Raw genomic sequence first — 25,888 nt, forward strand, 5'->3', positions numbered from 1 at the left:
GGGGGGGGTGCTAGGATTTTTTTTTTTTTAATTATATTCTGTTATCCTATTGCCAGAGCATGTTTTTTACTCAATTGATGGTAAGACTATACTTTCTGGTGTGTAAAAGTTTTTCTTCAGAATACTTCTTTCCAAACCTCTGAAAGACCAGATTCAGTCACACTGGCAAGCGTAATTTTATGGAGTGCTGCAACACAACAGCAATTTTTGGTACTGGTAGCTTGGCAGACCAGTGTAACACCAAAGATCAGTTTACATCTTGTTTTCATGTAATTTCAATATAGACCCTCAGGGGAGGCTCTGAGACACATACCTTCGCTTAAATATAAAGTTCAGAGTTCCTTCTCCAGCTCCAGCTCTTCTTTATTCTACACGAAGTATTGCCATCTGCAGGACCACACACTGAATAGCTCAGATGATAGAAAATGATAAAGACACCACTTTGGGGTCCGCCTCATTCAGTGTAGACCTCTGACTCCCAGCTTGTCACTGTGAGTTCCTTTTGTAGTCATGGAGAGAAATGGACACTTCTAGGCATTATTCATCTTATCTGTAATGCAGCCAGCTGAATTAGGTCAGATGAATCACATCTTAGAAGCTGCTGTGGAAGCAAGCAGTGGGTGACTAGCATAGACAGGCAATTGCACTGTAGACATCTGATGTTAGCTGAGATGAGCCCTGTTTATGAGGGTTGTCACCAAGATCAAATGAAGCTATAGATCAAGAGCATGTCTAGGTTAGCTGTTGTGTAGAAAAATTCACCCCTTTCCTTGCCCTTAAATAAGGTTCCCAGTATTTCTATTTTTTCTGAACTGAATTTCCTATCATGCTTGGTAATTGTCCTATGGTATTATCACCATACATGAACTACTGATTACTGAAATAGAAATTTCTATGTATTGAAATGCCATCAGACCTGAGTCACTGACACAACATGCAAAGTCCTTGTTTTTTAATAATTCCTGTAAAGCAGTAGTTAATCTTCTTTCTAGCAGTACAGTCAAATTGGCAACTTACCAGCAATATTCTATGTATTCATTTATTTAGTAAGCATGCCTTTGGCTTTACAAAATTATATTGACACCTTATCCTTAGAACCCATGTTGCAGGCAGTGGAGTGAAAGTGATGTAGAGTAAAAATAAGCGCTTGCCTTCTTTGTAACATAACCAGACATAGGAACTGGGATGAGGCTTCATTTTGACTCAGTTTAGATGGCTATCCCTACTCCTATGATAGGATTCATTGGACCCAAACATATCTCTGTGAAGCTGAGGTGCATTACATCCTATGGGTGCCTTATTCTGTTCTTTGATGATTTCAGACCCTTGGGTGAGGGGGTTAAAAGTCTGCACTTGGTAAGATGGGTCCCATTCTTCCTGTTTAAATGGAAGAATGTTGGACATGGCAGTCAGGGAGAAATTAATTTTGTTGTGAGTTCTAGGAACACTGTTATTGTGGTTTTAGTTGATTTTTGTCCTTTTTTTTTTTTTTTTTTTTTTAGATAGCATGACATCTTTTCCAAAGTTAAAGTTATAGACATGTTTATCTCAACAAAGTCAATCGTATTAAAAACAAATCCTGTACTGGAATTGCCGGTTACATAATCTATGAAACCCTTTATTAAGGACCAGTTGTTGTAACTTCTAGTGTATATAAATAATCGTTGCTCTACTGGTTTCGATGTGTGTGCATCAATTCACGCCAGACGAGCATCTGGCCCCAAATGTTCATTACATGCTTCTCAGGATGCTATTAAGAGTGTAGTGAGAGAAAAGGATTATGTTAAATGCTGGTTTATTTCTGCATTAGTTTATTCACAAGAGAAGCATGAGAAAAGCAAATAAATTAACATATGTCCTTTTTTTTTTTTCCCTCCCTAGTTCTTTCATTGTTCCTCTTGCTGGGATTTTAGAACAGGGAAGTCCAGAATGAGGAAATTGCTTGTGTTGAAGGTTGGCTTCTGAGACCTATCTCATTTTGTATCATGTTATTTCTGAAAGGATCTACTGAATTCCTTCAGACTAATGAGTTTGAACTCAGTGTCTGATAGTACATGAACAACTTCAGCAGCATGCCTTACGTATAGCATGGAGGAATAGCAAGCCTGCTATGCAGAAGAGTAGAGAAAGTGAGTAAGGAAAAGATCCAATTAAAACATATGCAATGGGGAGAAAACATGAGAGTGTAAGTGGCCAGATTATCTAGTTTAACTGCACATGTGAGGAAACCATATGGGGTAACTACCTTCATCCCTCAGATTACTCCACAAATATTGCCTGAATAATCTTCTAGATATGTAAGCTTTTACTCCTGTTTTGGAGATGTGAAAACTAACACAGCCTAAATAAATGTTCTAATGCCTGTCGAATTAGTGGGAAATCTCCAAAAACACTCACAGAGTTTGCGATGAAAACTTGTGTTTTCAAAAGTGGTTGCTGATTTCTGAAGTCCAATTAGTGGTAGCTTGTACCTGAGTTTTAGAGAAAATGATCATCTGTAGCCAATCCTTCAGAATGATGCTCACTTGGAAATAGAGCCCTGCACATCTCAAGCTAAATAGTGAATATAGGTAGCTATGTTTGTTGTCTCTCCAAGTTCTGTTAGCAATTTGCCCATTGCCAGAAATCAAATTAGTTTCAGTGCTAGGATCTGAGTTCAGAAATTATGCCTAACCCCATATTTATATCATACTGCACCTGGAGTTTTTTATTACCCTGGAGGGTTTTTTTTACTGTTAGGTCATGTATTCAAACGAACCTTTTGAAAACAGCAATTACACTTGTGATAGGTCTGCTTAGCCTGAGTCAAAGCTTACCTTAGGAAAAAAAATCCTGTCTGTCCTTTGCATAACTGGAGATGTTCACCTCTCTTGTGATCCCAAGAGAAAGCCCGAAGCATAAATTTGCAAATAGGCCAGAGCATCCTGTTGATTTGTAACAGGCCCTGCAGACATGCATTTCAACAACGCTGGTACTGGGTTGTGCTCGGCCTCTTTCCTGAAAGCTAAGACTCTGGGCTCTCCATTGGCACTTTTTAATGGAAAGATTTAGAATGCTCTCCGTTTCTTTTCTCCACTGTGTGAAAATATGAGTTGGGCAGGACAAAAAAACCCAGCGTGTTGTCAGCTTTGAATTTGCAATGAGGCTCTACATCCCTGGTGTGGATTTTCCAAGTGTGCCCTCTTATCCACTGCAGCCACTGCACACCCTTTTCTCTTCTGATGTCTTGGTCTCCTTGGGGCCTGCAATGAATCCTTGGCCTTGCTCATTAGAGTTTCACTGAAATTATCTTTGATCCAGCTATCTGCACTTCTGCTCTGGGGGAGTTTTTCCCCTCATTGAGAGACACCACACTTCTTTGTAGTTTGGCCAAAGTGAGAGCTGTGGGAGACCAGATGGGTCTAGCTTGTCAGAAATGGGGGTGCCATTTAACTAACTGCACATCCAGCACATTTCAGCACATCCATTTCCATGGCAGATGCCTTTTATGCCCAAGATGGACAGGACTGGTACTCAGCTCGATGGCCAGATCCACTACTCCTCTGTCTCACTTTGCTTTTCTTCATCTACTTGGACACATCGGTTCCTGTCGCCCACCAGTCTGGGAGTAAGGGCTGGTGCACTCTGCCACAGCTTCCCACAAGCCTGTCACTCAGCCTCACCATACTGCTGTCCTTGCTCCTTGCCTGAACGAAGCCGTGCTCAGTGTTGTACTCCTGGAGTGGGGGCACTGGAGGGCTGGCAGGAGGAAGTACCCCCTTTGACATCCTCAACTGTCATCAGACTTACACAGCTGAAGGTCTTCTTCGTGAGGATCACTGGGGGATAATTTGTTATTCCTTCAGCAACTGTCTTACCACAGTTATGTTTAAAGTGCAGTGCAGATTGATAAGGAAATGGGGCCTCTTTACATAAAGAAACTGTATTTCTCATGGGTGCTTGTACGATGCTTAAGTTCTGGAGGTGTAAGACCTCTAAAAGGACCTGCTTTTCAAAAACTAGAGGCATCCTCCTCTGAAAATCAGAGTTCTTCATTTGGGCAGAGAAAAATTGAGACACTGAAAATTATTATATTGTTGCTTTTGAACACATCATCGGGTTCAGTGGACTGGTTTGTACTGCTCATCCTGTGAGATTTAGTTGACAAAGAGTCTTTCTCTCACTGTCATTTCTTTTTTTGCAGAAGTAGTAGAAAACTTTAATTCATTACAAACCCAGAAGTCATATTCTATTATACAAATACTAATTCCAGCAAAGGCAAGGAAAATGAAGCTCAACTCTGTCTGTCTCTCCTTACACCAGAAGTCACTGACACATCATTAACATTAGGCTGAAATGACACGTCGCACTTGCTGTATTTTACAGCAGGCTGCATAAAAATACTTTTTTATATTTGTTAATCTCAAGGCTTGTTTCAAGGTGAAGCTACCCAACAGTTTTAGAAATAGTCATTAAATCATTAAAGCCCAGACCATGGGACTGCAATGTTCACATTGATCCTCCTTGTCAGTGTCATTGACATGGACTGGCATGTGGGAGCGTCACTGCAGCAGAACCCTGTCATGTTCCCGGCCACTGGCCAGTGCCGCTCTTAACCAAAAGCTACGTTAGTGGTTTAATAGCTGATCTGATGTGGAGAACTGAACTGTGTGAAGCTGAGCAAGACATACAGAGGAGGGCTGTCTGCATGCATGTATGTATGTAAAGGGTAGAGCAAGAGAAGAGGCACAGATTCGCTGACCAAGACTGCTGAGTCCCTGGAGCAGTTCTCTTTGCCAACTGCTTCCATCAACTTTAAATACAATGGACGTTTATGATAACCCATTGGGAATCTTTACCGTGATTCAGTGAGTAAGCTAATACATCTGTACTTCATATTTTAAGTTAATAGGAACATAAATATTTAAATGTATGCATACTTTGCAAGGGCAATATGGTTTTAAATACTCACACTTCTGTGCCCTTAATGATAAGACATGTTTAGAAATGACTTAGTTAAACATTGAAAATAGTTTGACCTTTGAATTAAACTAATCTAAGTAGCATTTCAACAAACGGTAACACAGACATCCTAGATAATTTATTGAAAATGCCATAGAACTGCAGTGAACTTCAGAAAGTGAGGAAAGAAATCATCCATTTTCTTTCTTTAAAGAATGCTGACACTCTGAGAAGTTTTAAGAATCCTTAGCTGCTTTAGCAAGCATGTATTTATTTCACAAATGCATTTGAAAGATCCTGAAAGTTATGAAGCTAATTTTCCATTACACTGCGTGGCATGTTTGTCTTTAAAGAACGTACTCCTATCTTAGATCAGTTATTCAAGGTTTCACAGTATTGTATGTATGTTGGGTCATAGAATAAGAAATGTTTGTTTAAAGTGTGTCTCACCACATTTATTTGTCAAAAGAGGCTAAAACATAGGAGAGCTGGGAGTCAGTATGCCTGGATTCTGCTTCTAGTTCCACCAAAGACAACTCTTCAGCCAAATACACATGTGATTTTTTTTTTTTTTTGAGTCTGCATTTTTTCATCTATAAAATGGGTGTAAAACTAGAACTTACTGAATAGCAGTGTGGAAGGAAACTTAAAATTTGCATAATCCAAATAATCAAGAATTGTGAAGCTTTGGACTCAGCTAGTTCCTTTCTACCTGAATGGAAGTGTCTTTTCCTGTGGAACTGGACTGCAGCTGAAACAATATTCTTTGGGTCTTTCAGTAATGTTTTGGGTTTTTTTCTGTGAATTATTTAACTTTTTTTGCCTCTGTTTAATCTTCCATAAATGAGACAAAATAAGACTATCCTGAAGATACCTCTACATTTTCATTAACCATATGATCATAAGGTTTGTGTATCTTTTCCTGCTGCATTGTTTTCTTTGTCATCTTCATTTATCAAGACGAGTTTTAAATCTATGCTAGAAATCCTTTTGAATAGGGACCTCGTCTTTGCAGGTCTCCAATGAAAGGCTAGTGTATTCTGGAGCACATTAAAACAAATGCCAGAATTCTGGATAGTTTCTTTATCAATCTGAAGTCCATCCTTCCTCCTCTCCTTGCACTCAGATGGGTGCCACTCAGAAGGCAGATGGGCCACTGTTGTGGGGTCAGCTTGTCCTCTCATTCTGGATGCTGCAGGTGAATACAGGAACTGAGCAGATGGAAAAAAAGAGAGAACCAAAACAGAGACACAAAAAGGATAGCAAATACAGAACAATATTCATAAATATTTCATTTTCCGTACCCTCCCCTCTCCAAAGACAAGAAAACTATGAATGAGACTGGAATAGACAATGTAGCTGGAATCCAAACTGGCCCATTCCCAGGAGCAGGGGAAGGACAGCTATTCAGCTCCACACACAGAGGGGACCTGTGTGGAGTAATGCTGTTGTCCTTGGTCTCCTGGAGGCTCCAGATACTTTGCCTTTCCGGCCTGTTGAACTGCTATGTAAAGCAAGGCAGCCACTGCCAGTATAATGGGCCATAGGAACTGAACCCCTGCAAGAAGATTTTCCAAATAAATTGATGGAAAGATAGGATCATCTTACTATATGTTCCTTCACTTTTCAGCGGGGCTAAAGTGTGTTTGCAAATTCCTATTTTTTCAGTAAGGGTTAAGGGCACCCTAACCTCAAAACCTGTACAATGCGTACAGTTATTAAAGTTCAATGCACCAGAGTTACGTTCAACAGGCTTAGAACTGTTTGTTAAATGTTTTTTTTTTCCAAGTGTAATTCTTTGAGCACATTACATCAGAACAAAAGATGCTTGGAATGAGTGGGCAGTGCTTATGCAGGCTCTACAATAGAGCCATGAGTAAGAGGGAGAGCTCTCCATTATGCACGTTCCCCTTAAATCATGAAGAAAGCTGGCCAGCCCTGCACAAGCATAAGTAATACCTATGAGAAATTTGGAAGCTTAAAAAGAAAGGATATATTCAGGCACAGTCATTACAGTCTCAGTTCTTTGATTATCTGGATGAGGAGTGCCAGGGATAAAAAAGGGATACACAGTGAATTAAATAAGGACTCTTGAATAGCCATCAAGCCCCTGTATTATCTGTTGTAGGACGAGATTCAGTCATTAGAGAGGTAGGCTGAGCTTTTTTCAGAGAACCCAACTATCCCCCTGGAAGTCAGTAATATAGCTCCCTAACTGCTTGTGAAAAACCTACTCACAAAGCTTGATTAGGCACATGCTCCTTGGTATAAATGGCTGAGCATCTCTGTGAAAGTCATTTATCTTTATAAACAACTATGCTTCATTGCATTTAGAATGGAGACAAGTAAGTAAATAAATAAATAAAACCCAACAAAAAATCCCCAAAGAAAGCAGTATATCTTATCTTCTTCCTCTCAACAGTTGAGCAGTGAGGCCCATGCCTGTATGTTGGGGTGTTTTTCTGATTCTGTCTCTGACACGCTCTTCTCTGAATGTCAATCAAGCTGACTGTGAAGTGAGCTTGCAGGAGTTTAAACAGAGGAGTCAGCTTTTTCAAAAACAGTGCCTTTGGTTTCTGTGATTTGGCAGCAATAAACATCCCCCCTGCACAGACACACAGTGCTGTCCCCAGAGCACGACTCCTGACTCATGAAGCATTCTAAGAACAGGCGTACCTCCACGGACATGCTTGGAAGATGACAATCTCTGGCAGTGACATCCTGAGCCAAATATGTTTTGGGAGCCAGTTAGTATCAAAGTGTGACAGAAAAGGCTCATAATGTCAAAGGACTTCAAAATCAGTAATTTGTACTGCTTATATTTATACTTCCAAATTACAGAAGGCAGATATTTCCTGTTTTGAATCTCTTTGAGAGACTTAATTATTTATCAGAAAAGCAGGCTGTAGTCCTACCTCTTCAAATAAAGAAGGAAATAAAATTCACTAGCAATCATAGTGGTCCATCAAACTTAAGAGTCTTGTATTTAACCCTGTACAGACAGTGTGAGCAGCAAATGATGCTTTTATTAACTCTACAGTCAGAATTTCTTCTTACACAAAGGATTTCCCTGGGCTGAGACCACTCCTAAGAGATCCAAAGATGTGTTTGCATTAGCAGTTCAGTTCAGATTGGGAGTATACTTGGAAGCAAATATCCTGCCCCATTTACTGTACTTGCATTCTCAGCATGGTCTTGGAGTATATAAACTAGGTGCCCCTTTGATGACACCAGGAGATGGGGTCTAGCAAGACATCTGCTATGCACCAACCACTGGACATTCTGTGTAGGGTCCAAACAAGTGCTAGTCTGATGTAAAATCCTTAAAATATGTACAGGGTAGTCCCCAGCTCCTCTGCACCCACTGTTTCACTCTATAGATCCTCTCCAATTACACTGTGCTACTTGCTAATGCAGAGATGCCCTAGACTTCTAAAGGGGACAGTCAAAATCAGGCTGGCATTGAGCCAGATCAGCTATTAGCTTGCCAGCCTTTGCAGTAGTTTGTGTTGAGATTATGGAGTGGTGCCGAGCTGGAAATCTATGACTGCAGTATGGATGATGTTTAAAGCAGTTTTTAGCTTTAGGTTAGATAAGGGTTTCCAAAAGACTGGTCTTAGTGACTTTTTTTGCTGCTAGATAAGATGTGGTATTCTCTCTTTTTTTCTTTTACACTATGCTCATCATCATTATGTGGAAGGTTGTGTCAAGATAGAGCAAGTTCCAGACAATGTCAGCAAAAAATGCAATTAAAAACCACTGTCACAAGCCATCCACATTGAAACAAAGGCAAGGTAGAGCAAGTTCTACAAATCTACAAATCAACTGGATCTGTGACCTTCCTTAACTCACAGGGCATCTTTTCTGCTCAATAGGGCCCTGAAATAACTGACTTCTGGCTAGATTTAAATAAGCCGCTTGTAAATAATTTTGTCATGTGTACTGGGAGGGAAAAATTCTGGCTGCAATTGATTTTGTTCCTGTACTTTCACAGCATTTTGCCACAAGCCCTCAGTATTGACAGTTTTCCCAGACCTACAGTGAATTCAAAGCAGCTGCCCTAAATGTCTCGTGTCTGCTATTTTCTCTCTTCTTGCATGTTCATGTTGAATAAAAATACAAACTATTCCTGTCCCTGAAATATTTGCATACTGTGGTAAAGTCTCTGAAAAGGCAAATGAATAAGATGTTCCGTGACCAACTCTGTAAAAGACACTTTATTGAGAAGGTACAGTTGGGAACAAAAACCAGCTCACTGCTAATCTGAGTTATGCTATGTTTGCATCTACTAGAAAGTTTATATTAATTTTAAACTGAAATTATGGAATCTTTTACTTCAGTCAGCAGTTACAATCTAGCTAAGAGTATTGTAAGTGATCATCTCACATTAGACCACTGACCTGTCATTGTGGAAGGATGGGGTGACCTCAGACATAGGTCACTGAGCTCTTGTTGGATAGGAAAACAATGGTAGTCTTTGAGCTGGTGACCTACAACTGAAAGCAAAATAGATCATTACGACATTATTTTTCTTGAAAAAGGCCAAGGCCCGACAAACTTTGAAGAAGGCCACCTGGCAAGGTGTTCAGTGTTGGCTGTGCTTTGAGAAGGAGGTTAGATGAGAGACCTCCCAAAGTCCCTTCCACTCTGAATGACTCTCCAATGATGCTGACAGGACAGTGGAGAGGAAATATGCTAGAAGTAGTTTGTGGAGAATAAGTCTGTGTGCCTCTCGGAAGTCCTAGATCTGTCATGTAAATGTGAGACAAATACTGGTTTATGATGTTGATGAAATCAAGATACCTGCAGACAATTACAGTACAAGAGTGAAAGATTGTATTAGTGAATCAGATTCATGGTTAATCTGGCAGTAACACATTTTGGCTCCTTCCTCTGTGATGTCCTTCCTTCCACCTCAATACCCAATACTCAACAGTGGCAGAGAATGTATTGGCACCTTAGTCTTGACAAAGTAGGTAAACAAAAAAGGCATTTTTTCTTCCCTACTGAGAGTGGCCAGCTATTTGTTGGTTTTTCAAATTAGGAGACCCAGCTGAAAATCAGCTTTTCAGTGGTCCTGAGTGTTTAAATATACTTAACTGGCACAGCTGCAGAAGAATATCCTCAGATCATTCAGTTTCAATTTGCAATAAAATCTCAGTATCAAAGCTTGCCCAAAACAAGCTAGATCAGGCTTGCAAGGGTCTGGATGTGGCAGAGTGGAGCTTAGTGTGGGCTGTGACATCCTAGGCTTCAGCACAACAAACTGAGCTCACTCAGAGCAAGCGGGGGTAATTGTCCTCTGCAATCCGCCTTGTAAACACATTTTTGCACCCCCTCAAGTTAATAGCATGTAGGCATTTTGGTTTTAAGAGTTGTCTGGCATCTACCTGCATCATGAGACACCTTTGATAATGTGCCTCTTTGAGCCCAGTTTTCAGAGGTATTGATTGCCAGTACTTGCACCGACAGCAAGTCTGGAATGGAGGGCTCTTATGTGCAGCTCCACAAACTGAGCATCAGATGTTTCTAGTGTTTGACAGAATAATCAGCTGTCATTTTAAAGGGTTCTTGCATATATTTCTGTGATTTCATGAAGGTTTTGCTGCAGAACTGCTGAGAAAAGAAAATATTCATTTGCATGCTGCAAAGCATAGGCAAAGAGCCAGCTCTGTGCTATTACAATATCTGATCTCGGTAAGGCAAACATCCTTCTGAAACCAGCTAATGTTTCTGTCTATTCAATTCTGATTCACAGTTCAGCACTTTCTTCACTCAAACACCCTGGGGATGATTGTTAACTGTATTTTTCTCTTCTCCTTTTATCTTTATTCCTGGATTAAGTGTAGAACTTTTTCGTTCATGTTACAGTCCTTTTTTCCCCTTGAAGTAAATCTTCTGCAGTATTTTTTGCTGTTGGTATGCTGCATGTCACGTATACCCCTGTTAATTTCAGGCTGAAATTGTAAATTATTTGCATGAAGAGCACTCACATTGCATGATATGAATTGTACCATAGGGGGTACATGTTGTTAACTAATGCATATGTGCACATATCTTTAAAGGCATTAAATGTGCTTCTCATCATAACCAAATAATTGCTCTAAAATATTTAATAAAAATGTACTTGATTAATTTTCCTTCTGTTTATGAACATAGATAATAATATTTAGTATAGTCATTAGTAGAATCTCAGCAGTAATTTTTTATCTGCTGTTCATCGCAATATCTACCTATACATCACAAAGACTTCACAAAATCAAGTGACATGGGTCACGAGGTGTGGTTTCTTCTTTCTGAGAGGATATGAGTAACTATTAAAAGGGGCTTTTCTTTTGCGATTACAAACTTTAAAATTATTTTTCTATAAATACCATGCAAAACACAATTCATATTTATCGCTTGTATTCTCGACAGGAAATTTAATTGCTGTTCACAGACAGCAAGTATGGAGAAGCTATTCCATTTAAATATTTAAACCTTTCCAGTATATGCTTTATCTTGAAAAAACAAAACCCAAAAAAACAAACCAACACAAAACTCTTATAATTGGAAGAAACTTTGCATTTATCAGCACAAAATCTAGTCATGTCTTTCTTATCAGTCAGTCTGCTTATGCTTTCTCTAACACAGCAGTTGCCCTCTACACCTGTAGTGTCCGTATGGACCCTTTCCCTTTCCAGATGAACAGACACAGGAGCTAATTATTCTTGCAATGATCCTCCAGGTAGCCTGGAGAGTGTTTTGGAAGCACAGCACAAGCCTCTCCCTGCTGAACCAACATGCCTAGTATGCTGAAATGCTGAATAAATAGCTTCCCTCCAAAATCAATGCATGTTATATATTGCTCCTCCATTTAAATAACATCCTGTTTATCTCAGGGCTTCAGGGTTAGAGCTGTGTAATGTGAAGGCAAGTTAAGCCTGCATGGTTTCTGGCTTCATCTGCAGTCTAGCTAGAGCAGCACAGGCTATTCAGCGATCTTTTTCTTCTAAACACTTCTCCTTGGTTCTTCTGCTTTTACTGACAAATTCACTGCACTGCGAGTGACAGTCCACAGCAGCATCAATCAGGTGGGGGACTTAAGGCCTCACTGTTCAGTCCTTCTTTCCAAGGGGAGGTCAAAGCCCCCGTGTCTGATCTAGAGCCCTTCTACTGCAACCACCTCGTGAAGCTGAATCTGCTGAAGTACCACCATGCTCAGGTTCAGGAGGATGGGGTTAAGGAGTCTCTGAGCTCCAGGTTTGGGGCTGCTGCTTCAGATGTGGATGCCCAAGCAAAGGCATTTGAGTTTTCCTGGGTTTGTCTGTTCTTACCCCTCCCTTGGTCACATCTTTCAGCACTGCTGGAGAAGCTTGTACAACATCTGTGCCTTGCAAGCTCAGCTTCCCAGGGTAGGAATCACCAGATTAAATGCTTCAACAGTTCTTTTATGGTGCTACAGCAAGAGCCTTTTGCAGGAGGGACAGCCACTTCTAAATACCCGTGTTACCACAGATATATTTTAGCAAAGAGGTCAAGAGTTGCACAACTTGCCTGGGGTCTTACTAAGATCTTGCCATCAGTCCCTGGGACCTGGAGTGGGGGCAACGAGGTGCATTTCATTGCATGTTTGTAATTCAAATGAGATTTAGTTTTCTTTCATGGCAAAAATCCAGTATTTTGTTAACATTGATATATTGAAACTGTAACAGCAGAGCTTAACGGATGCTAATGAACTTTGTATAAATCGAAAAGACATATGGGTGCTTGTCTAGTTCCAAACTTGATCAGCTGCACCTGGTAGCACAGGGGAGATACCCCTGTGGGACATGAACAGGTAGCATCAGCACTCTCCGGAGAAATTCCTCAACATCCCTGCTTATACTGACACAGGAAAACATCTCTCCAGCTGTCAATCCTTCAGCCTCCTACAAGAGGAAAAAATTGCTGTGGTTTATTGTGACTACATATTCGTTTAACTGGTGTTTATAATCAAATATTTTACCCATGTAGAAAATAAATTTCAACAGTCAAATATAACATTGAATTGACAAAATACAAATGGCACTAGGAAAATTGTACATTTTCCTGTGTAAAAGCATCAGTAGCAGCAGGGAGAAAAACATCTCATGCATTTTTTCATTTTGAAAGTTGACATTTACTTATTTCCAAACAGTTAAGCTTGTTTTGAAAGGATACCTTAAACCATGAGGAAGGAATGCATTCTTTTCAAGATCTGTAGTTTTATTCCTTGCTGAAGGTCATGAATTTTGGCTCTGCCAACTCATTGACCTAGTCAAGAAGAGACTTCAAAAAAAATTAAGCAGTACTGAGCAGTCAGTATATCCCTGAGCACTTATATAGGAAGGAAGGTTTCTTATAAATTAATTTTCCTTGTCTCTAAGAAGCTTTCTCTCTGATTCATATGGGTCAAAAAAGTTCCTCTCATGAAAACAATTTAGAAAATTCAAAGGTAATCCAATTCTAGGCTTTCTGCCATCCAGGTGCTTGTACCCAGCAGGAAAAAAATATCTCCTTAATCCTTTTTTGTTTTTATAATTACTTGTTTTTCTGCTTCCCAGCAGTTGTTCTGTTCAGTACAAAAGTTACCATATCCAATTATACCTTTTTGTCCTTGCTTTTAAAGTCTTCATATCTCCTCAGTTATCTATTAACACCAGATTAATCACTTGATTAATCTCAGATTTTTTTCTCATCTTGCACAGTGACAGCCACCAACCATTTAGCGGCATGTTCTTAAGATTTTTGTGCAGCCAATATGTATGTGTGACTGCATGGGGAAAAAGTGGGCAAACTAGAGAGAAAGCAAAAGCAAGAACATTAGTGATCATTTAGCATGGTAAATGCTGCGGCATTTTGGAGGCCAGCTTTCACATGTGATCATCTCATAGCTTCTGAACTACGTTGTTTTGTATTTTATTTTTACGTAACAGAGGTCAACAGGAAGGGCACTTCTTGGCAGTTAATGAACGCTGTCATTGACCCAGCCAATCAGTCAGTAACTGGAAATATCTGGCCTTTATGTCTTCCTTCCTTTGATGATTCTCTCTAATCATATATATTTTAACCTTTCCTGTTGGATCTAAACCTGTGTGTTTTGCTATTAATGCAATGTTCCATACTACAATGAAGAGGGTTTTCTTTCTAGACTGTTCCTGAGAATTATTGTAACCAAAAGGAAAGCAAGATTTCATTCCAAAAGCTCCATCATATTTACACTGTCTTCTAATGGTTTGTCTTTCCCTCTTTTATCTTTGCTGTAGCTGCTATCACTCTGTACTGTCCACAGCATCTAACCTTCAGAGTTCAGTTCAGAAAAAATTCTGGATTTATCAATGATTATTTGCTTAAGATCCTCTACAATATAGGTGTTTTAATCTAGGGTGTTTAAGGGTATATCCAAAATTTACTTTCTCTGACAAAAATATACCAGTTGATGAACACTGCAGCTTCTCTTTGGGAAGGGATTATTAATAAAATTTTAGTTTTCAGATTACTTGTTTGTTATTTTTTAAACCATTGTGAGTTCAAATGTTGGCATGAACAGAAATCGATTTACTAGATTATATCGTACAGTGACATTCATAAAAGAACTTTGCTTTATAAGACATCTTTTGAATAGCTGCATTTATTAGATTAAATATTTATATAGTTCTGGTCAGGGAGAAAAGCTTTGATTTATTTAGGCACATAAGAATACAAACTGGAAACTCAAATTTACAAACTGTATTATCATTTAATCATTTTCTTAAAAATCATATCTAGTCAGTAAAGTGCTGAAAGACCATGCTTAACTTGGTAGCCCTCAGCGTTGAAGCAAAGAGCTCAAGTCAAGCATGGGTGCTACTTCTCTGACTTGTCGGAGCCTTAGAGTGATGGCTTTGCTTCCCATGAGGCTTGGAAACACATTAGCTATGCAGCCAAGCACAGCAGACATAGGGCAACTTCAATTCAGTGACCAAATTGATTCCCATGGTCATATCTTGTTTTGTCTTCTGGTTAAGCTTGTAATACTGTTTCATATATAGCATAACATACACTGTAACCCACAAGAAAAAACAGGCCAGCCCAAGGGAACTGAACCAGACCCTTTGTAAATGAAAAGTAGCACAAGTCCAATGATTTTATTGGCCAGCTGTCTCTGGTATTCCCATTAATGTAGTGCCTCTAGCTGGAAAGATGCAGGAAGGTTAATGTTTGTTAACATATTCTGGTCTTCCTTTGGTGAAACACAGAGCAGCTACTCTGTCCTGCCCAGTGTGGAATCTCTGTATTTGACTCAAGCGTCACAGAAAAGGTTTATGAACTGTATCTTTAAGCAATAGAATTTCTGTATTACAGCATTCAAGTAGGTTTGGACATTATTTCTAAAGTGATATGAAAATTATTTCTTTGATGCCTTTTGAATTATTGCTTGTGAAGTGTTTGTTGAAATTACTGTGCTTCAATGAATCACAGAAAAATCATCTATCGCTGAAAAACCTGAACACCTGAGATACTACAGAAACTTTCTATACTGAAAACAATATAATATTGGTACAGTACTCTGTGAGCATTGTGCTTGATTATCTACAGTAAGATTTTGCACTCTCCAAAGCACCACTAAGCCTGGCCATTAGCATTATGAAAAGAATTATTAACTCATTTGCATGAGTTTTATTATTAATCTCATTGCCCTATAGGAAAAAAAAAAGCTTGCTAACAAACTCTACTTAATAAAATAGTCAAAAAAGCATCTCCAGACTGTATAATTCACATTTATTAAAATTTATTATATTTTCATCTTACTTCCTGTTGTTGGCATCAGAGATCTGACTGTCTATTGTATTTGTTTCTGGGCCAGCACATTTTTCCAGATTTTCACAAGTCAAGACTTCTTTGAGGCATCATATCTAAATTTTGTATATATTTTATATCTAGACACAACTGACTGTCCAGGTATAGCAATACTGTGTACATACAAAACCAGGAGTGAGATTTATATTCCTGTATATAAACCCAGATTTTTTTGAATGCTGACTAATCCATTGAAGAGTCTTGTGTTTTTTAACAATAACACTGGCAAATTTTTTTAACCTTGTAAGTTTTCTAAAAATTAAATAGACCTTTTTTGACCTCACACTTATCCAGCTGCCTGAGAGTCTGCTGAACCACTCACACTTAGACTGTGGTCTTTGTCACTATCTGTTTTACAGTTGATAATGGCAAATAAACTGCTATCACAGCTGTGTTAATGCAGAATGCAGCATACACTTTTTTAGTGTCTAAGATACTTGTGCTTGGTCAGTATCATTATCTTTAATAAATTTGTACTTCAGGTTGTACATCGGTATGTTTAGAAAAACAGAATTAAAGTATATGGGGTGAATAAATATTACAATAGACCTGTTTATATTCATATCACAATGCTGAAGTTATACTACTTTCTAAAGAACAGGACGCCTCAGCCAGGCTTCCTCAGAAATAACTTGGTTTAGAGAGGGGGAACACAGCATTTGTAGAGTGGGAGAAGATGGATAACCAAGAACTTGTTGGGGGAGGATTCTAGCCAAGATACAGTCTCTAAGAAATGACAGAACAGTAGGACAAAACCGATTGCATTTACTGGAAATAGGGTGGTGTATGAAAGGACTGCGTAGCTATGAGACGGTGGTCACTTCTATGTCACTTTTCAAGCTGAACTCAGCTTGACACAGACTAAAATTCATGTATGCAAGGTGAGTTGGCCAGCCTGGGCTTCACTCACTGTGTGGAGATGTGCTGGGCCCTGGAAAGGCTCACCCAACACATCAGGCAGAGGTCTGGAGAAAGATGAGCCTCTGCTTCTTCCTTGCAGACCATACTCACATAAAACTCACTACTGGACAAAATCAGGCTCTTCAGACTAGTTAGTCCTCATAGTAGACCTCTGTGTTTTCTGCCTCTGTGCTAACAGTGGTGGGGAAAAATCCATAGGCATCCCAGAGAACATTTAGTTGGTGGGCCTGCCTGTAAGAGTGAGCTTTCATTTCTGACACCAAGCAGCCAGTGAGTAAAATTAACTGATATTCAAAATGCCCAGCCTCCTCTCACCTCTAGAAATTTGGAGAAAGCAACCTAGTATCTTGTTCACCACACAGATCCCCACCTCGACTTGCTTGGTAAACCCAAGGAAGGTGCCTATCTATCCCCTGTCTTCAGTGGTGACAATTACAACGAAGACTTTATCAAGTGCCTTGAGACCAGCTGGCAAAAAATGCCACCCATGAGCTACTGCTAAATAACCACACCAAAGTCTGCCTCTCTGCTCGTGTAGGAGAACAGTATGTGCTGCGCCTGGGTAAGGGGATGCTGGGGATTGAGCTCCAGTTTGCAACTCAGCTAATTAAACATTAATGAAATCCTTTCAAAAGAAGGAGTTTTGCTTCACACTTCTGTACGTTTAAATCCAATCTGTAAATGTTTGTTTTCCCCATTTTCGCTCTTTAATTTATTCCTCAATTTCCTAGCCTTCGAAATGATAATAATATGTACTAGATTTGAAATAGAATTCTCCAAACAGTATTTTGGCAATCTGTTAGGAGTTGTAATACCTATGGATTACCCTGTAAATCTAAATTATTGGCACTCATGAGATATTATTTCCATTTATTTTGTTTTATTGTGTAATATTTTGCAGCTATGGCTGCAGTGCTGTTATTAACTTGTGATAGTTCTAAACCCTGGTAGGTGATTAGATCATTTACTATGTAAAATTTGGGCCTCCAAAATAAGATGGTGCTAAGCAGTGGAGACATAGGAGTCTCGGCTGTTCAGCCTCTCCAAGGATTTGACCCCTAACTTATTGGATAAATCTCAACAGAATATTAGTTTGCTCTTGGAAACAGTTACGAGAATTTACTTTGTATTGACCTGCTATAATAGAGATAAGAGAAAAGCATAGAGATAACAATGTATTGCCACAGCACAGGATCATTTTAATATATACAAAGAAGTTAATGACAAGAAAACAGCCTTGCCAGATAAAAAGATAGTTTACTCATTGTAAATGTGCTTTCAACCATTTGAAGGAAAGTATTTTTCTCTGTTAATTCCTTTTCATATTAGCATGAATCATCTATGTATCTTAAAAAATAAGATACTTCTCTATATTAAAGTGACAACTGGCATTGGTGAAGGATAATCTTGTAACTCAGGCTTTCAGGAGGGTGTTGCCACAAACTCACTGCTGATCCTCAGGCAAGTCATTCTATTAGATTTCTTGCCTGTAAAGTCAGATAACTCATCCTGCATCGCTAAGGTAGGATTTTTTTTTTCTTCTTTTTTTTTTTTTTTTTCCTCTCTCCACATTCTTGCACATTAGATGGATCTGAATTTCTTCACTTAGGGAAAAAAAGTAAAACAATGTGCTCATGAAGCACCCAAACAGACTTAATCCAAAAATACTAGAGAACTGCTAAGTCTGAAGGACAGATAGTAATTCAGTCACTCACTGCAGGTTGTGAAGATCTTCCTTCTGGGCAGGTGGAACATGGCTGAGATATGTCTTCCATCAAAGCCCTTCTAAACCCAGCTGCAGACACTGCTGATGCAGGCAGTGCTTATTGTTTGAGACAACTTCAGTACTGACTGGGATTGGTAGTAGCTTGAATTATAAAAGGCGATGTCTGTACAGAGTTTTATAAATGAAGATTTCCACTATAACCATATACACAACCAACACCAGCTTTTTCAGTTAAATCACTGACAAAGATGGAAGAAGACCCCAGAACTGCAGGTTAAAACTCCTGCATTTAACAGAAGATAAAACCACTTCCCCTAGACCCTTACAATATTTGATTAGAAAGTATAAAAACGTATTACTCCTGCTGTGTTATGTCTATTTGGGGCTCATTCATTGCATTTTTACTGTCCTAGCCCAATTGATCCAGACATAACTGAAATAAAAAAAAATATTCAGAGAAGCAGATAAATGTTATGCAAAACCAGAAGCATGCCATCAAGAATTTCAGTTCCTACTGATCTACACAAAAACATGGGATGGAGTGTTCAGCTTCTTTCCCCAAACTATCACTTCTGGCTTAGGTTTCTGACCAGAAGTCAAAGACAACAGTTAATTCAAATGGCAACTTGAACAGCAATTTAGAGGAGATGTGATTCTCACTCCTCAGTGCCCATATATTTTATGCCAGCAGAATGTGCAATGGAGGAACTTCTCTCTTCAAACAGTAAGTATTCGTACTTGGTGGCTATGCTTACAGACTGATGTAAATGGTTGCCTTAGTACCTTTTTTTCCCGTTAAGCCAAAGCAATAAACAAAAATGCTTATATGCTATACACATACAATTCTGTTCTAGGAGCTGGAGAATAGAAACCAGTACAATGGCAAATGGATGAACCACAGGTTATCCTGTAAAAGGTCCTGAGAGAGAAGCACAGTAGATCCTTGGAGAATGACCAGCTAATTTTAGGCTTTGCTATCATTCTTTCTGTAACCATTTTCTAAAAAAGCAAATCACCATAAGAAACAGCATGTGAACTCAAAAGTGTAGATTTTGTATTATGGTTGGGTGTTTTTTTTTTTTGTTTGTTTGTTTGTTTGTTGTTTTTTGTTTTTTTGTTTTTTTACTTTGTAATCTTGTCAAATAAATTTTTGAGGATTCTTTAAAAACAGAGGTTTAAAAAGTCACCCTTCCTGTGGTTCTGTGACTAATCTCCAATAATAACTAAGGACACACTATTTAATAGAGAACAAAAGCACACTCACCATTTTTACTATGTAACACTCCCCACCTTATTTTTTTCTCTGGAATGCTACTGCCATAGAACATCCACCATGCTAAATAATACTGTTTTCTGTAAACAGAAAACTGTACAAGTGCAGTAAATTTCCCTCACGAGACTCACTGGTAGCAGTCAAATACTTTTAAAGTAAGTGATCATAGAGCTTAGTTTTCTGTATTTTAAGCAAGCCAGTTTAAGCTATATTTAAATAACAAATGTAATGTAAGGAGTTTGGCAATGGATCCTTAAACTACTAGTCCTTTTGAAAATCTCATCTGATCTTTTGCTCCTTCCTCATTTTAATGGCCACTTGCCAGAAATTTAGACAATTGCTCCCTTCACTAGCTTTGTGGCTTATTAAGCTCTTTTTCATCCTTGTTCTTCTAATAGGGCAGTGAGGTTAGTACTCATCTGTGGGAACACTCAATTTACCTGCATACCCCATGATGGCTAATTGTGTGCAACTACTCTTACCAAGGTTGACTCAAGGCTTTTAAGTCACCCATGCAATTGGATATTCCAATCCAATGGCAGAGAAAAGTGACAGTGAGTACAAAGGAAACCCCGGGTGAAATGGCACTGCAGTTTCTGTTGCCACTGAAGATGGGAAATGTGGGAGAGACAATTTGGGATATCAAAGCTGAGTTTTTTGTCCCCTCACAGACCAAAGAGTCCACATGCCCTTTGCTGCCTTTAGCAATTCTGTTTTGCCTTGACCTAGAGCTAGCATCACTCTTCAGCTGTCTTTTAGAGACTGAATGTGTGAAGAAGTGTGTATCTCTAAACCTCTTCTAAAAGGAAGTCTTTGATACTAATAGGTGTTCAGGAAGAGATGAGATGCAGGTTATTAAAAATATTTATGGCTGAGATATTGTGATTTATAAGCTCTATGGCTAAAGGACTCTCTTCTTTGCATTTCTTTTTCATCTTGACAATGTTCTTTGAATGCATTCTATCCAGAAGGTCTATGTCCTTTCTGCTGTCACCTCCTGAGTGTCTGATCTACAGCCCCTGTTCTGCTCAAATTCACCAACACAGCTCACAAGAGCACTTGTTGTCAGGCTTTGAAAAAGGTATTTTCTATACATTTGGACATGTTATTATCATCGTTTTGTGGTAAAGAGGAATCTTTTTGAACTATCATTTGGAAGCTTTTATTTGTCCAGTAAAAAATATGTTTTCACTTTGATTTCTCTTATGTAACAGCACAGACCTAAATATCTTTGGGTACTCGTTTTTTTTGGTTTGGTTTTTTTTTTTTTTTTTCCAAGCAGGACTCTAGTTATGTTTCTCATAGGTTTTATTGTCTGAGTAATTTAAATAAGTTTATTTACTTACTACATGGTGTGGTCTAATAATCATATCACTGGACAGATTTGGTTAAAAAATATAAATAAAAAAGCTAATTTCTCTTTATGTGAACTTCACACCTTTATAAGAAAAAAAGAAGAAAAATATACAACATGAATTGCAGTAGAAGAGCAACTGACCTTAGAAAAAATACAGAAGGTCAGCACAGGGACACTTTCACATACTTAAAGCAACAAAGGATGACCTATCCAAGCATTCTGTCTGCTCTTCAAAATAAAATTCATATGATCAGACATCCATGCATGCTATGGTATGTGTTCTTTTCACATTTTTCTCAGTCTCATCAACTGAGCAGCTTTCTCAATAAAGACCAATTAAAAAAAAAAAAAAAAAAAGGAAAATATCCTTATGCTTCTGATAAGGGGTGTCACCAACATTTGCAGCAACATCACACCAGGTTGAGATCTCATAAGAGCTCACAAAACAAGCTGAGCCAGGTCTTATTGGCAGGGACATGGCAACCTTCCAGCAGATCCCAGGTGCCACAGGGTTCATGAGTGATTAAAGATGTGCCACTCTTCCTCTTCGAGCCAAGACCATGTCAGCTTGTAAAGCCTCAGAACCAAGCTAGGTATATAAAGTCAGCTTTTGGACACAATGTAAAACTGAAGTCTGGCTACATGCGGTCATTAAAAATCCCTTCAAGCCCTTGGAAGACATAGTGTGATAGCTCCTTTTTACTGGACAGATGGCACTTGGTTTACTCCCTCATCTGACAGCCATTGTTCCTTCTGCAGCCTCCAGTGAATGTGTTGTTTTGGTTTTGTGGACAGGGCTGGTGGGTGGGAGCTCTGCCTCATGCACAGCTTTTCATCCCCTGTGTGCTCAATGCGATAGTGTGCTCTTAGATAGTTTCAGTCTTGCTAGAGAATTCCAGCAATGAGAGCATGTGGTTGAAGTTTAACAAGGAAAATAGATAACCTCATTACTTGGGAAACAGAGTCACATAGGAGTTTTGTGGCTTATCCTAAACTTCTGCACATAAAACCTGTTTATGGTTCCACTCAACCACTTCAGTACTGATTACCTCTATGACCCTTAGTTTGTTTCACAGATTTTTTTAGAATATGTGAGGTTAACCATCCTTTGAGCATGATAAAGTTCCTACCCCCTGCAGACTGGACTTAAACATTACAAATAAAATGGTAGAACAGCATGCACAGTTTGCATTGATGTAAATAGCTACTCCGCATTCATAGTCATAGAAATGAAGTATTTTTTATCTCCTGACTGCCAAACTGGATAACTGAATAGTGTATGTCAAGCTCTGTAGTTATAGCATGGAAAGTAAAATCTGTGAATGGTAAATGCTCTGAGGTCTCTAAATTACCTAAAGCAGTCCTATAGTAACTGTAAAATGGTTATGGTCTCACCAACTGTATTACAACCAACACTGTGTATCCAATTGAAAAAATGGGGTTTGGCAGTTCCCAGCGCAATATAGCTCCAGTTTTGTGGCCGTACTGGATTTTTGGTAACACAATAAAGCTGTCACTGGTTTAGGACTATATATGTATATATTGCCCATTCAGAGCTCCAGGTCAGTATACACAGGGGAAAGCTGGCTTCACTGTTGGAAAAAAATATTTTAAAGAGGAACTCTTCAAAGTTATACAACTACTGAAGATGTTACAAAAAATATGATGGCGGTCAAGTAGTCAGCAAATTGATTCTCAAATGGTCAAAGGCATAAAAAAAAAAAAAAAAAAAATCTATCACCATGATCTATCTTCACTTCATCATCTGGGTATCGCCACAGAATTCACAGACTGTTGTTAGAAGGTCCAGGAGTAATGTGATAAAATAAAAAAAGGAATGAAGTTTTGTATTGGAATACAAATCTTTTTTTTTTCTAAGCTATTTGAAGCTGATGTGGAACAAACTGCTACCTGCATTCTCTTCAGTCTCACCAATAACAAACTCATAAAAGAAATAAACAATACAAAACCTCAGTGAAGTAGAGCACCGCTTTCCAGACCTCCTGCCCTTGATCCCTGCAAACACCAGGAATCATTCTACTTCTCTTCCACATCGTCTGATTAAAGGTTTTTTGAAATTGTATTTCACAGCTTCAGTGTTTTGAAAATGTTGTTACCCTCAGTTCCTTTCAGTAGACAGAAACAGAGATCTCCAGAAAGCCATTCATCTCATCCTAAGGTAGGCATCTAAGACAGGTCAGCAAATGGTCTTCTGAAGGTGATTCTATTAACTATAAAGGGAGAGTAAACTTAGATATCTAACTTTTAGAAGTCTGTAATTAGGCGAGATGATTTTCACCCATCAAGCTACTTTTAGACAACATATACTCTTTTTTCTCTTTATTATGATATAAAATCATGCGCTTTTTTTTTTTTTTCCAGTTAGAAAAATACACTACACCCCTGCTAATTTAATAACCCTATGTATTGTAAAATGGACTTTATTCTTATTCAAAATAGACTTAGCCTTTGCGCCTTTCCTTTTTCGTCACTGGAAATGGCAGACTACTACAGGGGCATTGCTTTCTCTGTATTTGCAGGTGTAAGTCAAAGCAAAAGTGTCTGAAAAGTCATGAAAAACACTGTACTTGTCACATTTTCAGGTTCAGAGATTTCCAGTTAATGTATGATTCAGAGAATCATCTAAATATTAGGATGCTTATCCAAACTAAAATGAAATTTCAGCTTCTTGAGATTCATCTGTCATTGATGATAATGATGCTATGAAGAAGAACCCAATTATCCTACTAGAGATGAAATACTGAGAATAACAGTAGTAAAAAAGGCACTTACAGAATTTACAGTGAGGCAAAGCTATGAGCTACTAATGAGATGAGCAAGGAATGGGGAAGACATTTCCCATTGTTCATACCAGGAGCTATACTCTGCTCCTTGCTGATAAAATACCCCTGCTGTACAGTATGCAGAAAGTCACATATTGTCCACCCCAGACAATTGCATGTGTCAGTTCAAATTGCTCATTGAACAGCGATACCTCATTCATTTCATGCTCCTCACCCTTTTCTCTGTATCACTCTTTTGTTGTGACCCTTTCTGTCAGAGATGTTAGTTTTAAAGCCGGCATGAGATTAACTTCATAATGTCCCCCTTTCAAGCCTGCTTTCTCTTTATCCAGCCGAGCCCGACACCAGGATGCACCAAGCCTCCCCCGGGGAAGGCAGTGACTCCCTGCAGCCTGTTTGCATAACAGCTCACTTCTCTTTCTAGCAGGGACACAATAAAAAGAGGGGCCACATTGTTTCCAGAAATAAACTAGATTACTTTAATCCTAAACCTACTGCAGTGCCAGCATAATAATTCTCTCTTTTTTTTTTTTTTTTTTTTTTTTTTTTTTTACCAAATGTTTAACCATTTCTAAGGAGGCTAAAACAGCTAGTCATTTAATGTTTATATGCGATTACTATTTAAGGAACAGTCCTCAGATGGGTTTATTAAGGGTTTGGGTTTTTTCCCCCTAGTTTGAAAAAATACATTCAGAAAAAAATTAATCAAGAAGACTACACAACTATTTGCTAGTCTTCTTAAAACACCCGTATTTAGAGTTTTCTCTCTGTCTGCCCACTTGTTCTCCAGTCAACCATTACTTAAAGATCTGTTCCCTTTTTTTCAAGGAACAGTTATTACTACATTTTTCCATGAAGGCCTACATCTGCTTGCTTTTCTGATTAACCTTTGACATCTTCCATGAGGAGACTTTTTTCCATGCTTTTTCCGTGTATTTATAACCTTTGCTCAATATATAGATTTACTTATGTTTCCACCATCCCAGACAGTTCTGACCTCTTCCCTTCAAGCTACATTGTAATAAAACAGTACAGATGCTGCCATATTGCCTCCTTAAAAGACAATAAGACTCTAACATGGATATAATTTACAAATCAAATTCACCTCTCTCTCTCAAGTTTCTGTCTCTATAAATGAAGTCTCTAGTAATGTAAGTCTCTGTAAACTAATCATTTACATTCTCTACAGTCAATAGGGATAGGAAGTTCCAGAGGGTAATTTATCCCCTGCTAAAATGGGTACTTCAGGCAGGCACCTGCAGAAGATACTTGCTCCTGCCTCATTCATTGAATAAATGCAGGACCTTGATAAACTGGTTTAAACTTGACATGTAAGGTTTGGCAGGCTCAAATTGCAGGAGATTATATTTACCCAGTGTGTCTGAATACTGTAAAGAACCTCCAGCCTTAAAAAAACAACCAACAAACCCAGCTGTTTTCAGATAATCTGAAATCATCTTCAAGTGAAATGAGAAGTGCTGGATCATTTATCACATTTTTAAATGAAAATGAAAGCAATCACTGAGGAATGAGTTCCCAGTGATTACAGAAATTTGTTTCCATTTCTGTGTCCTTTTGGAAAGATAATTACTCAGACATTGGAACAATGACTTAGTAGTAGCTTTGATTGTGCATCACCCAATGATACCCTGTTTATATACTTAAGAAATACATATATTTGTTATGGTGATATGGTGTTGCTAAGTACTGCTCAAGCTTCATGTCTTGCTGAGGAGGGTGAAAAGAAGAAAAAGAAGAGTTGTTTTATCTCACTCTTAAATCTATTTCTATATACAAATTTTATCCTTTCTTGAATAAATTTTAAAATTTCAGCTTTCCCAAATTTTAGAACTGCAGGCATGCTAAAGCAATGTTTCACATGATATATGTAAAGATATAAAAATCAGTGAAAAATATCAATTCACCTAAAAATAGCATCCTGCTGAAGCATTAATATAGTTATGTTGAAAAAGAAAGTATCAGTAGATTTGGGAATTAAAACTGAATTAATTCCAAAAGCCCATTCT

General features: G+C 38.5%; 1 protein-coding gene across 3 annotated transcripts in view; it reads left to right on the top strand.

Moving 5' to 3' along the window:
* Positions 1 to 25,888, top strand: part of FRMPD4 (FERM and PDZ domain containing 4) — a 407,661-nt gene that overhangs the window by 59,601 nt on the left and 322,172 nt on the right. Inside the window, exon 1 of one of the 3 annotated variants that reach the window (XM_026850957.1) lies at positions 4,594 to 4,847. The exons of the other annotated variants lie outside the window; for them this stretch is intronic. Within the exon in view, the coding sequence (XP_026706758.1) occupies positions 4,804 to 4,847 (44 nt within the window). The 5' untranslated portion in view covers positions 4,594 to 4,803. Of the gene's footprint in view, positions 1 to 4,593; positions 4,848 to 25,888 lie in introns of those variants that run through there. 3 annotated transcript variants of the gene reach the window in all.

Source organism: Athene cunicularia (genome assembly GCF_003259725.1).
Source record: "Athene cunicularia isolate RWA chromosome 1 unlocalized genomic scaffold, athCun1 chr1_part1, whole genome shotgun sequence".
In the NCBI taxonomy this organism is placed as follows: Eukaryota; Metazoa; Chordata; class Aves; order Strigiformes; family Strigidae; genus Athene; species Athene cunicularia.